The following is a 13,894-nucleotide window of genomic DNA, read 5'->3' as shown; positions in this document are numbered from 1 at the left end:
ATGCAACCCAAAACACTCATTCCAATTCATTATCTCCCACTATCCCCAACTCACCTTGTACCTGGTACCCTAGGGTTGTGATGAAAGAGAACAAACACTATTCCTACATTTACTACTTCCTATAAATATATTACGTTAAATGAATGTGCCCAAAACTATACATCTTTACATCAGTCAGCCCTTATCATGTCTGGTTCAGAGACCCATATAAGGTGAAGAATTTTTTTAAGGCCATAGGATAACAATTAATTTATTTATCATAAAACAAGATCTATGACATAAAATTATAGCTGCTGTTTAGCCCACAGACTAAAAAGGAAATGGCTTAAAATTCTAATAGAAGTAGCTTAGAAGCATCAAAATACAGGAGATCAACGACACTGCTCTTCCCCAAATTCTAGCATAGGACAGGGTTACTACTATTGCAGACTTAGGAAGAGGTGAGATGATCAATGAGGACTCTGCCTTTGTAATCTCTGAATCTGGCTGTTGGCTCTATATGATTTATACATATTCTAGAGTGCCCTCCCCATTTAATTTATTTTAAAGAGAATCATCTAAGCACGTAGTTTCCAAATACCAGTACACAAATGAGTTGCATCAGAAATTACTTTGGGATACTGTACTTTTTGAAATGCCTAAGCTCTATCTTCTGAATTAAGACTCTCCAGGGATGAAGAGTCAGAAATCCATATTTTTTTAAAGACCTAGGGTGATTCTGATGGGCAGCCAGATTTGACTACCACTGATCAATTTAAACTACCTCTTCTTGAGTGCATGTTAAGATACTGCTGCCACATGTTTTAAAAGTAAAGCTTCCCTTTAATACAGAAATTTGAATGAATCACTTCGGGAAGTTGTATCCTGTCCTAGCAGCTTAATAGCCCCTATGTGCACACCAAAAGTCTGGACTTTTGAATCAACTTGCTCTGTCAATAAAAACAAACTACCTACCACAGGTAATAGCATCTTGGTCTTTATCCTTCTTCATAGGTCCTGTGGGTGGAGGTGGAGGAGGCATCAACTTGCAATCTATGTCTTCACAATCAGCATCATAGTCATCTTCATCATAATCTAATAATACCATGAAGGTAAGCTCAGTATTCAGAATGTCACACAACAGTCTGGTGCTCCCTCATCACTCAAGAATTTAAAGCACCAAATAAAGCTCTATGCATATCCCTAAGAACACACAGGGAAGATGCACCTTCTGCCTTTAGAAGGAAATGACATCGACAAATGCTGTTCCATTACGTATACATCATACAGGAACTTAGGGAGTTCCCAAGAACTGTTTAAAAACCTTTGATCCTTGTCCTGATCAAATCTTGCTTTATTTGTTATTTTGCCCTGCTTAATCTCATAATTGAATTTAACATTCTTCTGTCACTTTCCTTGAGAGTGAACTTTCTCTTTTCTCACCTCCCAAGTCTGACACATTTCCTGTCCACTTTCTCCAGTTGGTTGTGCTTTTCACTGTCCTTTAGCCACAGGCATCACTCAAAACTTGGTCTTGAACACTCTTTTATTCCTCTATACTTTCCATTTCCTTTCTCAAAAATCAACTCTTTTCCGAGATTAAACCCAAATCTATATGCCTTGCCCTGACTTATCCCCTATACAATTGTACTATGTTCTTCTACCAAAAGACCTTTCACTCTACATGGAGATAAATGAAAACAACAACTCAACTGCTCAAAACCTGTGGGATGCAGCAAAGGCAGTTCTAAGAGGAAAGTACATAGCATACAGGCTTACTGCAAGAAACAAGAACAATCCCAAATGAATAGTCTAAACGCACAATTGATGAAACTAGAAAAAGAACAAATGAGGCCCAAAGTCAGTAGATGGAGGGACATAATAATAATCAGAGCAGAAACAAATAGAATTGAGAAGAATAAAACGACAGAATCAATGAAAACAGGAACTGCTTCTTCAATAATATTACCAAACAGATAAAACCTAAGCCACACCTATCAAGAAAAAAAGAGTCTACACACACATAAACCGAATCAGAAATGAGAAACGAAAAATCACTATGGACACCCCAGAGATACAACAAATTATTAGAGAATACTATGAAAAATTATATGCTAACAAATTGGATAACCTAAAAGAAATGGACAACTTTCTAGAAAAATACAACCTTCCAAAGCTGACCCAGAAAGAAACAGAAAATCTGAACAGACCAATTACCAGCAACAAAATTAAACTGGCGATCAAAATCCTGCCTAAGAACAAAACCCCTACACCACTGAATTTTATCAAACGTTTAGAGAAGACCTAATACCCATCCTCCTTAAGGTTTTCCAAAAAGTAGAAGAGGAGGGAATACTTCCAAACTCCATCTGTAAGGCCAGCTTCACTCAAATACCAATACCAGACAAAGACACCACAAAAAAAGAAAGTTATAGACCAATATCGCTGATGAACATAAATGCAAAAATACTCCACAAAATATTAGCAAACAAAATTCAAAAATACATCAAAAGATTGTCCATCATGAGCAAGTGGGATTTCTTCCAGGGATGCATGGATGGCACAATATTCAAAAATTCATTGACATCATACACATCAGAAAAAGAAGGGCAAAATTCACATGATCATTCCAATAGATGCTGAAAAAGCATTCAACAAAATTCAACATCCATTCATGATAAAAACTCTCAGCAAAAAGGGTATAGAAAGCAAGTACCTCAACATAATGAAGTCCATATATGACAAACCCACAGCCAACATCAAACTTAACAGTGAAGAGCTGAAAGCTTCTCCTTTGAGATCGAGAACAAGTCAAGGATGCCCACTCTTCTCACTTTTATTTAACATAGCACTGTAGGTCCTAGCCACAGCAATCAGACAACAAAGAAATAAAAGGCATCCAGATTGGTAAAGAGGAAGTTAAACTCTCACTGTATGTAGATGATATGATACTGCACATAAAATCCTAAAGACTCCACCAAAAAACTACTATGACGAATAACTGAATGCAGCAAAGTTGCAGGATACAAAATTAATACACAAAAATCTGTGGTATTCCTATCTACTAACAATGAACTAGCAGGAAGAGAAATCAAGAAAACAACTCTACTTACAATTGTATCAAAAGGAATAAAATACCTAGGAATAAACCTAACCAAGGAGATCAAAGACCTATATTCTGAAAACCACAAGACACTCACTGAGAGAAATTAAAGACACCAATAAATGGAAATATGTCCCATGTGCATGGATAGGAAGAATTAATGTTGTCAAAATGGCCATCCTACCTAAAGGAATCTACAGATTCAATTCAATCCCTACCAAAATACCAATAGTATTCTTCAAAGAAGTAGAACAAATAATTCTAAAATTCATATGGAAGCACAAAAGACCCCTATAAGCCAAAACAATACTGAGAAGGAAGACCAAAGTAGGGGGGATTACGCTCCTTAACTTCAAGCTCTACTACAGAGCCACAATAATCAGGACAATTTGGTACCTGCACAAGAACAAACCCATAGATTAACAGAACAAAACAGAGAGTCCACATATAAAGCCACACATATACTGCTAATTAATATACAATAAAGAAGCTGCCTATATACAATAGGGAAATGACAGCCTCTTCAACAACTGGTGTTGGCAAAACTGGACAGCTACATTTAAGAGAATGAAACTGGATCACTGTCTAACTCCATATACAAAGCATAACTCAAAATGGATCAAAGACCTGAATATAAGACATGAAACCATAAAACTGAGAAGTAAACACAGACAAAATCTCCTGAACATAAACATGAGCAATTTTTTCCTGAACACATCTCCTTGGGTAATGGAAACAAAAGCAAAAATGAAAAAGTGGAAGTTCATCAAAACAAAAGCTTCAGTACAGCAAAGGACACCAGAAGCAGAACAACAAGACATCCTAAAATATGGGAGAATATGTTCAAAAACAACTTATCCGACAATGGGTTAACATAAAAATATATAAAGAACTCACATGCCTCAACACCCAAAAAAGCAAATAACCTGATTAAAAAATGGGCAGAGGATCTGAACAGACACATCTCCAAAGAAGAAATCCAAATGGCTAACAGATACTTGAAAAGAAACTCCAGATGCTAATCATCAGGGAAATGCAAATTAAAACCACAATGAGATATCTCCTCACACCAGTTAGCATGGCCAACATCCATAAGACAATAATAAATACTGGAAAGGGTGCACAGGACAAGGACAGAGTTTTAAAGGCAGCTAGAGAGAGGACAAAGCTCACCTACAAAGGAAAACGCATCAGGCTATCATCAGACATCTCAACACAAACCTTACAGGCCAGAAGAGAACGGCATTGTATATTCAATACAATGAAACAGAAGGGCCTTGAACCAAGGATATCATATCCAGCACAATTATCCTTTAAATATGAAGGAGAGTTTAACAACTTCAAAACAAGTAAAAGGTGAGGGAATTTGTGTCCCACAAAACAACTCTACAGGGCATTTTTAGAGGGATTGCTCTAGATGGGAGCACTCCTAAGGCTAAACAGATGTCACCAGAGAAAATAAAATCACAGCAAAGAAAGCAGACCAACCAAATACTAACTAAAGGCAAAAAATAAAATCACCTACTCACAAAAGCAGTCAAAGGAACACAAAAGGGCACAGAATAAAACTCCAAACATAAAAAGAATGGAGAAGGAGCAATAAGAAGGGAGAGAAAAAAGAAACATCAGACAGTGTTTATAATAGCTAAATAAGCAAGTTAAGTTAGACAGTAAGATAGTAAAAAAAGCTAACATTGAACATTTGGTAACCATGAATCTAAAGCCTGCAATGGCAATAAAAACATACATCTTTCAAAAATTACCCTAAATGTAAATGGACTGAATGCACCAGTCAAAAAACACAGAGTAACAGAATGGACAAAAATGCAAGACCCATCTATATGTTGTTTACAAGAGACTCACCTCAAACCCAAAGATATGCACAGACTAAAAGTCAAGTGATGGAAAAAGATATTTCATGCAAACAGCAGAGAGAAAAAAGCAGGTGTTGTAGTACTTGTATCAGACAAAGTAACACTTCAAAACAAAGAACGTAACAAGAGATAAAGAAGGACATTACACAATGATAAAAGGGTCTATCCAACAGGAGGATATAACCAATATAAATATATATGTACTGAATACAGGAGCATCAGCATATGTAAAACAAATACTAGCAGAATTAAAGGAGGAAATAGAAAGCAATGCATTCATTTTAGGAGACTTCAACACACCAATCACTGCAAAGGACAGATCCACCAGACAGAAAATAAGTAAGGACACAGAGGCACTTAACAACACACTAGAACAGATGGACCTAATAGATATCTACAGAACTCTACATACAAAAGCAACAGGATACACGTTCTACTCAAGTGCACATGGAACATTCCCCAAAATAGACTACCTAGTAGGCCACAAAAAGAGCCTCAGTAAATTCAAAAAGGTTGAAATACTACCAACCAACTTTTCAGACAAAAAAGGTATAAAAATAGAAATAAACTGTACAAAGAAAACAAAAAGGCTCACAAACACATGGATGCTTAACATGCTCAAAAATAATGGATCAAAGACCAAATTAAAATAGAGAACAAGCAATATATGGAAACAAATGACAACAACAACACAAAGCCCCACCTTCTGTGGGACGCAGTGAAAGCAGTCTTAAAAGGAAAGTATACAGAAATACAGAAAAATTTAAAGAAGGAAGATCAATCCCAAATGAATAGTCTAATGTCACAATTATCGAAATGGGAAAAAGAACAAATGAGGCCTCAAGTCAGCAGAAGGAGGGACATAATTAAGATCAGAGAACAAATAAATAAAATTGAGAATAAAACAATAGCAAAAATCAATGAATCCAAGAGCTGGTTCTTTGAGAAAATAAACAAAATAGATAATCCTCTAGCCAGACTTATTAAGAGAAAAAGAGAATTAGCACACATCTACAGAATCAGAACAAGAAAGGAATAATCACAGCAGACATGACAGAAATACAAAGAATTATTAAAGAATACTATGAAAACCTTTATGCTAACAAGCAGGAAAACCTAGAAGAAATGGACAACTTCTTAGAAAAATACAACCTTAAAAGACTAACCCAGAAAGAAACAGAAAATCTAAACAGACCAATTACCAGCAGCAAAATTGAAGTGGTAATCAGAAAACTACCAAAGAACAAAACCCCCGGGCCAGATGTATTTACCTTGGAATTTTATCAGACACAGAGAAGACATAATACCCATTCTCCTTAAAGTTTTGCAAAAAATAGAAGAGAGGGAATACTTCCAAACTCATTCTATGAAGCCAGCATTACTCTAAAATAATACCACACAAAGACCCCACCAAAAAAGAAAATTACAGACCAATATCCCTGATGAACACAGATGCAAAAATACTCAACAAAATATTAGCAAATGGAATTCAAACATACATCAAGATGATGATATACCATGACCGAGTGGGATTCATCCCAGGGATCCAAGGATGGTACAATATTAAAAAATCCATCAACATCATCCACCACATAAACAAAAGACAAAAAACACATGATCATCTCCATAAATGCTGAAAAAGCATTTGACAAAATTCAACATCCATTCATGATAAAAACTCTCAGCAAAATGGGTATAGAGGGCAAGTACCTCAACATAATAAAGGCTATATATGATAAACCCACAGCTAACATCATACTGAACAGCAAGAAGCTGAAAGCATTTCCTCTAAGATCGGGAACAAGACAGGGATGTCCACTCTCCCCACTGTCATTCAACATAGTACTGGAGATCCTAGCTATGGCAATCAGATAAAACAAAGAAATACAGGTTATCCAGATTGGTAAAGAAGAAGTTAAACTGTCACTATTTGCAGATGACATGATATTTTACAAAAATCCATGCAGATTCCACTCCAAAACTACTAGAACTAATACTGGAATTCAGCAAAGTTGCAGGATATAAAATTCACACACAGAAATCTGTGGCATTCCTATACACTAACAATGAACTAATAGAAAGAGAAATCAGGAAAACAACTGCATTCACAATGGCATCAAAAAGAATAAAATACCTTTGAATAAACCTAACCAAGGAAGTGAAAGACTTATACCCTGAAAAGTACAGGACACTCTTAAGAGAAATTAAAGAAGACACTAACAAATGGAAACTCATCCCATGCTCTTGGATAGGAAGAATTAACACAGTCAAAATGGCCATCCTACCCAAAGCAATATACAGATTTGATGCCATCCCCATCAAATTACCAACAACATTCTTCAACGAACTGGAACAAACAGTTTCAGAATTCATACAGAACTACAAAAGACCCCAAATAGCCGATGCAACCATGAGAAGGAAGAACAAAGTGGGGGGAATCTCGCTCTCCAACTTCAAGCTCTACTACGAAGGTACAATGACTAGGACACTTTGGTACTGGCACTAGAACTGAGCCACAACCTGTGGAACAGAATAGAGACTCCAGACATTAACCCAAACATATACGGCCAATTAATATATGATAAAGGAGCCACAGACATACAATGGGGAAATGACAGTCTCTTCAACAGCTGGTGCTGGCAAAACTGGACAGCTACATGTAAGAGAATGAAACTGGATCACTGTCTAACCCCATATACAAAAGTAAATTCGAAATGGATCAAAGACCTGAATGTAAGTCACAAAACCATAAAACTCTTAGAAAAAAAACAGTCAAAAATCTCTTGGACATAAACATGAGCAACTTCTTCATGAACTTATCTCCCCAGGCAAGGGAAACAAAAGCAAAAATGAACAAGTGGGACTCTATCAAGCTGAAAAGCTTCTGTACAGCAAAGGACACCATCAAGAGAACACAAAGGCATCCTACAGTATGGAAGAATATATTCATAAATGACAGATCTGATAAAGGGTTGACATCCAAAATATATAAAGAGCTCACATACCTCAACAAACAAAGGACAAACAATCCAATTAAATATTGGCACAAGATCTCAACAGACACTTCACCAAAGAAGAAATTCAGATGGCCAACAGACACATGAAATGATGCTCCACATCGCTGATCAAAAGAGAAATGCAAATTAAAACTACAATGAAGTATCACCTCATACCAGTAAGGATTGCCACCACCCAAAAGACAAAGAACAACAAATGTTGGCGAGGTTGTGGAGAAAGGGGCACTGCTGGTGGGAATGTAAATTAGTTCAACCATTGTGGAAAGCAATATGGAGGTTCCTCAAAAAGCTCAAAATAGAAATACCATTTGACCCAGGAATTCCACTTCTGAGGATTTACCCTAATACAGTAACCCAGTTTGTAAAAGACAGATGCACCCCTATGTTTATGGCAGCACTATTTACAATAGCTAAGAAATTGAAGTAACCTAAGTGTCCATCAGTACATGAGTGGATAAAGAAGATGTGGTACATATATCATATATGCAATGGAATATTATAGAAGAAATATTCCATATAGAAGAATATTAAGAAGAAAACAAATCCTACCATTTGTAACAACACGGATGGGGCTAGAGGCTATTATGCTCAGTGAAATTAGCCAGTGGAGAGACACAAGTACCAAATGATCTGAAAGGAAAGGAGTGACACACAGCAGCAATTCACTGGAGATTTCTGCTTCATTAGGGAAAGGTGCTGGGTTATATAGGAAGCGGCATGGGGTGATTGAGTTGTCACTTCTACAGGGTTGGTGGCTATTGGCTCGGTGCTGGCAGTGGGAGGGGGGAGAGGCGATTGGTCTTCAGGTGGCACCATCGGGAACCGAGGACCCAGAAGAGAAGCCAGAAGTTTGCCATCTTACTGGTGGGGGCCCTTCATTCCGCCCTTTCTCCTCTACGGAGTTGTGGACGTTGCTTTCTCTCTGGCTGCTTCCTGCTGAACTGGGGTGGAGAAAGGAGTGAGGGCTTGAGGACTGGGAGGAAAGGGTTGATAGGACTCCCCACAGTAAGGACGAGTTGGTTTGGACTCCTTCAGATTGGAAATCAGTGAAGGTTCCCTGTAACTATAGGTCGAGGACTTGTTGATTCTAATGGTGCCAAGAGGATATGGGTGCCAGAAGCCAGGCGTCTGTGGCCATTGTTTCCAGGAACAATTTCCAGTGGAGAGAGGGGTCCATCTCAGCGTGTAGTGAGGAGGTTACGTGAGGGTGAGGGATCTTCTGTGTCCAGAAGCTGGTAGTTCCTGAGTAAAAGCTGGTCGAAAGCTTGATTAGAGATTTTTCTGACTTGGGATTTGATGAACTTTATTATACAGGGTAAGAAGAGACAGGCGAGAAGAATGATTATAATGGGGCCTGCAATGGGCTAGAGTCAGGTGAGGAAGGGTTTTGTTAGTATTGACGAGAATGGGTTGGAATTGGAAGCAGAGTGGAGACTGGAGGCAAGGTCGGTGAGTTTGGTGATGTCAGTTCCTACAATGCCGGATTCGTGGATGTAATAGCAGCACTCTTCCCGGAGGACGACGCAGGTGCCGCCCTTCTTGGCTGTAAGCAGATCTAGGGCCCGCCGGTTTTGAAGGGTGACTTTAGCTAGCGAAGTGACCTGTCTTTGGAGAGAGGCTAGGGAATCAGCAGTGGATGTCAGGGCTCCCTCAAGTTTGGTGTTTAGATTTCTCACTGCCCATAGAGAGTGACCCAAGGCTCTTCCCGAAAACCCTGCCTCAATGCCTGAGGTGGTCAAAGAGATACCGACCATGATGGGAAGGAAAGCAGCCCTTTTTGTGCGTGAGGGCAAGAGAGGCTGGAGCTCAAGAAATTCTGCCATGCTGTAAAGTGTAAGACGTGGGATTAGGGTGACGAGAATGCAGGGTGTATCGGAGTTGGGAGGCAGTGAGTTGAAAAGACTGCCATTACACCAAAAGAAGTGTCCCGGTTGCATAAAAGTCTTAGAGCCAGAGGTAGGGGTGTAGATAGAAAGACAGTGAAGTGCGCTAGAGGGGAGTTGGCGTTGGGCTTACACAGTGATGGATGGTGAGATTATCTGTGTATTCTGGTTCCCATAGGGGTATGTCTGCCAGGGGGCAGAGTGGTTGTCTTTCTGCATGGAAGTAGTAGTTGGAAATAATAAGGGGCACGGCGGCCAGCAGTGGGCGCTGTAGTGATGTGCACAAGAAACAATTGACGGTGTTGAGGGTGTGGTTGAGAAAGATGGTGGTATCTTGAATGAGCTGTAACTAAGAGTAGGAGGAATAAGAAGATGAAAAGGCGCCATGAAGAGTTTGGATAATGACTTTTTCGGAATGTCTGATATCTGATGCAACTTGAGAGATCTGGGAGTGAGAGGGAACATACTTTTGAGAGATATGAAGGGTACCGTGGGGGGTCGAGGACCCCCCATAGTAACCTGAGGCTGTGACTCCAGCAGCCCATCAAGAGTCCCAGGGATCTGGGATTGATAAGGAGAATGGGATATTTCATGAAAAGGTTGGAGGAGTAATACTGTGGGTACTGGGAGTTACCCATGTAGTGAATGGCGTAAGACCAGTAGGGACATCCCCCGTAGGTGTCTGGCCATTGCCTGCAATAGGCTTGTCTTTGTTCATAGAGGAAGCAGAGGTAGGGAGAATAAAGGTAGCTGCTAGTGAACACTTCGGTGGAGAGAGGAAAGTGGAGGTATAAAGGCTCAGAGCAGCTTTTCAGAGGGCAGTCTGGTGTGGCAATGAGGGCAGTAACTTTTGTTTGATGCTGTAAGTCTGTATGACTTTGAATCACCATACAAAGGAGGCTGGGGTGGCGGGGAAGACAATAGGAATGAGGAAAAACAGCGAGAGAGCAGTAAAGGAGGAAAAAGTCATGATTTGGGTATGGATGGCAAAGGGGGTGAATGGGATTTTGGAGTAAAGAGGACAGTAAGAGTAAGATCAGGAGTCTGGAGAGAAGGAGAGTCTGTAAACTTTTGTAGGTTAAGAGAGCTTTTAGGTGATGTGGGGACAGAATGGTAAGGGGCGCTCTGAATGTCAGTTTATGAGCTTCCTTCTACAAGAGCTGTCTAGTGGCTAATGCTTGTAGGCAGGGGGCCCATCCCTGAACTGTGGGGTCTAATTGCTTGGAGAGATAAGCTACTGGGGCAAAGGATGGGCCATAATATTGGCCTAGGACTCTTAGAGCTTGACTGGACCTCTCATGAATGTATAATGAGAAGAGTTTCGACAAATCAGGGAGATGGAGAGCTGGGGCTTCCACAAGGGCTTGACGGAGCTTAATGAAGGAGTGTCGGGGTGAGGAGGATAATGGTTCTCAGGGGGGCCCTTGCTGAGGTTCTATAGGGGTCTTGCTAACAGGGAGAGGTTAGGGATGCACGCTCTAAAATTCTCAGCCAGGCTTAGAAAGGAAAGGATTTCTGTCTTGGTTTTGGGAATGGGCAGGTCACAGAGGAGCCGTTTTCTGTCTAAGGTAATGGACTTTCTTTGTTGAGACAGGAGGAATCTGAGGTAAGTGACAGAAGGGGAAGAGATTTGAGCTTTGACGGGGGATACTTGGTAACCTCTGGAAGCTAAAAGGTTAAGTAGAGAGGCAGTGTTAAGTTGAGACTGTTCCCACGTGGGACTTCAGAGCAGAAGATCATCCAGGTATTGTAATTAAGTGGACTCGGAGTGATCATGATGAAACTGTTTGAGGTCCTGAGCTAGGACCTGTCTAAAAATATGGGGACTATCTCAGAAGCCTTGTGGCAAAACTGTCAAAGTGAGTTGTTCAGAATGTCTTGTGTATGGGTCCGTCCAGGTGAAGGCGAAAAAATCTTGGGAGAAGGGGTCCAGAGGGATAGAAAAAATGCGTCCTTGAGATCTAGGACTGAGAAGTGGGATGCCGAAGCAGGCATCTGCAATAAAAGGGTGTATGGATTTGGAACTAAGGGATGGATAGGGACAACAGCCATGTTGATGAGGCGAAGGTCTTGGACAAGGCAGAAAGTTCTGTTGGTTTTTTTAACAGCTAATATGGGGGTATTAAACGGGAAGTGAGTGGGTCTGAGGTAATTTTTGTTTAAGAGATCTTGAATGATGGGTTGGAGGCTTATGAGGGCTGAAGTGGTTAGGGGGTATTGGACCTGACAGATATACTGAGAGGGGTCACATAATTTGATAGAGGCAGGAAGACATAGTGCTACGGAGGGGCTTGTAATGTCCCAAACGTTGGGATTTACAGGGGGTATGAGGGCAGAACCAGAGCTTTCATTGGGTAGAGGGGAGTCGTTGGCTATGAGGGCCATCAGAAAGGGAGTACTGGGGGCTGTGGGAGTGGATATAGTTATGGAAACGTGGAGGAGGGAAAGGATGTCCCATCCTAGTAAAGGGATGGGACACTGGGCTATAACCAGGAAGGAGTGGGAGAAAGGTATGGGATTGTCTTGGATCGTGCATAAAAGGGGGGGGGTTTAATGGGAAAATCTTTATACTTCCTACCCCGACTACAGGAGTAATGGCAGGCGTGGTAGGGCCCCGGTATTCTTGCAAGACTGAGAAGGTGGCTCTTGTATCTAGGAGGGAGATGGGGCAACCGTCTACTATTAAAGTAACACTGGGCTCCTATTTGGTGATGGAAATGGTCGGGCGAGAAGCCCCCGGGCCCCGTCAGTCTTCTGCCAGTCCCACTATGGCGGGCTTAGGATGGGGGTTGTTTGTCCAGCCTCCCCTTCGGGTGGCTGGGCAATTAGACTCCCAGTGGCCCTTTTTGTGGCATCTGGGGCATGGGGTGGTAGGAGATCTGGGGGAGGGGCATGCCCTTGACCAATGTTGTTTCTTGTCCACACTTGAAACAAGCTCCTGGGGGGGGCTAGTTTGTAGAAGGGCGCCCAGGTTGTGGTTTTATCAGCTGGGCTAACATTTGGAAATTGGCCTGATCAGCCTTTTGTTTAAGGCATTCTCTCTCCTCTTCTCGGTTATGGAAGACTTTAAAGGCCACTGTTAGGATCTCAGTCTCTGGGGTAGCGGGGCCCTGTTCTAACTTTTTGAGTTTAGCTTTAAGGTTGGGTAGCTTTGAGCTAGGAAGTCTGTCATAAGGACATGTCTTCCGTCAGGCGTTTCTGGGTCTAGGCTGGTATACTGTAATAGGGCTTGAGTGAGTCTGTCTAAGCTACATCCCAGAGAGGGGGTGATAATTTTGGGAGGCCTTCGGACCGAGTCTGAGGGGGACTGAAGGGTTCTGGCTCAGTCTGTGGGGGAGTGATGCGGTCCAACCACGCCTAGTCGAGGAGGTCCTGAAATGCAGAAGGGGGTCGAAGAAAAGAAAGAAAGAAACAACTGGGAGGGCTGACGCTCTCACATCGCCAGCCAGCAGCCCAGCTGCTTACCTCTGCCACTCCAGTTGGGCTTAAACTCACAACTCTGAGGTTAAGAGTCCCATGCTCTGCAAACGGAGCTACAGCAGGGCTCCTGTTAGTTACTTATGGAATGCATAAACAGAATGTTCTTTGTTTTCCATTCTTGCTACATCGGCGAGTAGGGGAAGGGCATAGCTAGAAGCAGGGGCAGTGTTTCTAAACATCTTCAAGTTCTTATTTTCAGAGTGAGGAGTCTTGGCTCGTCTTCGAGGACAAGATATGTTTTTGTGGACAGATAACTTCCAAGGACTGCACCGGTTGTTCTCAAGCTTGTGCTTTCTCATGCTGCGTTCGGGGAAGGTGCTTTCTTATTCTGCTTACAAATAAGTGAGAAGACAAAGGCAGTCTCTAACAGGGGAGAAACAGGTGATGAGGGCAAAGATGGAGGAGGCCCCCGGGACTTAGTTAAAGGGGGGCTGAAAGGCTCAGGCTTAATCCGCAGGGGAGGAAGGCAGAGGAGGTGAGATGGGGGAGGAGATGGTGGGGGAGGAAGGGAGAAGGGCTGTTGTAGGAGAAGAAGGGGAAGGGAGTGAACGGGAGGCT

The 13,894-nt window shown here is 41.5% G+C and overlaps 1 protein-coding gene across 1 annotated transcript in view; it reads right to left on the bottom strand.

The window, feature by feature from the left end:
• LOC140843070 (transcription initiation factor TFIID subunit 1-like) overlaps positions 1-13,894 on the bottom strand; it is a 118,686-nt gene that overhangs the window by 73,948 nt on the left and 30,844 nt on the right. Inside the window, 1 exon segment of the mRNA XM_073228284.1 lies at positions 955-1,074. Coding sequence (XP_073084385.1) covers positions 955-1,074 — 120 coding nt within the window.

Source organism: Manis javanica, unplaced genomic scaffold, assembly GCF_040802235.1.
Source record: "Manis javanica isolate MJ-LG unplaced genomic scaffold, MJ_LKY HiC_scaffold_24, whole genome shotgun sequence".
NCBI lineage: Eukaryota > Metazoa > Chordata > Mammalia > Pholidota > Manidae > Manis > Manis javanica.
The sequence above is the reverse complement of the archived record's forward strand: the minus strand, read 5'-3'. Positions and strand labels throughout refer to the sequence as shown.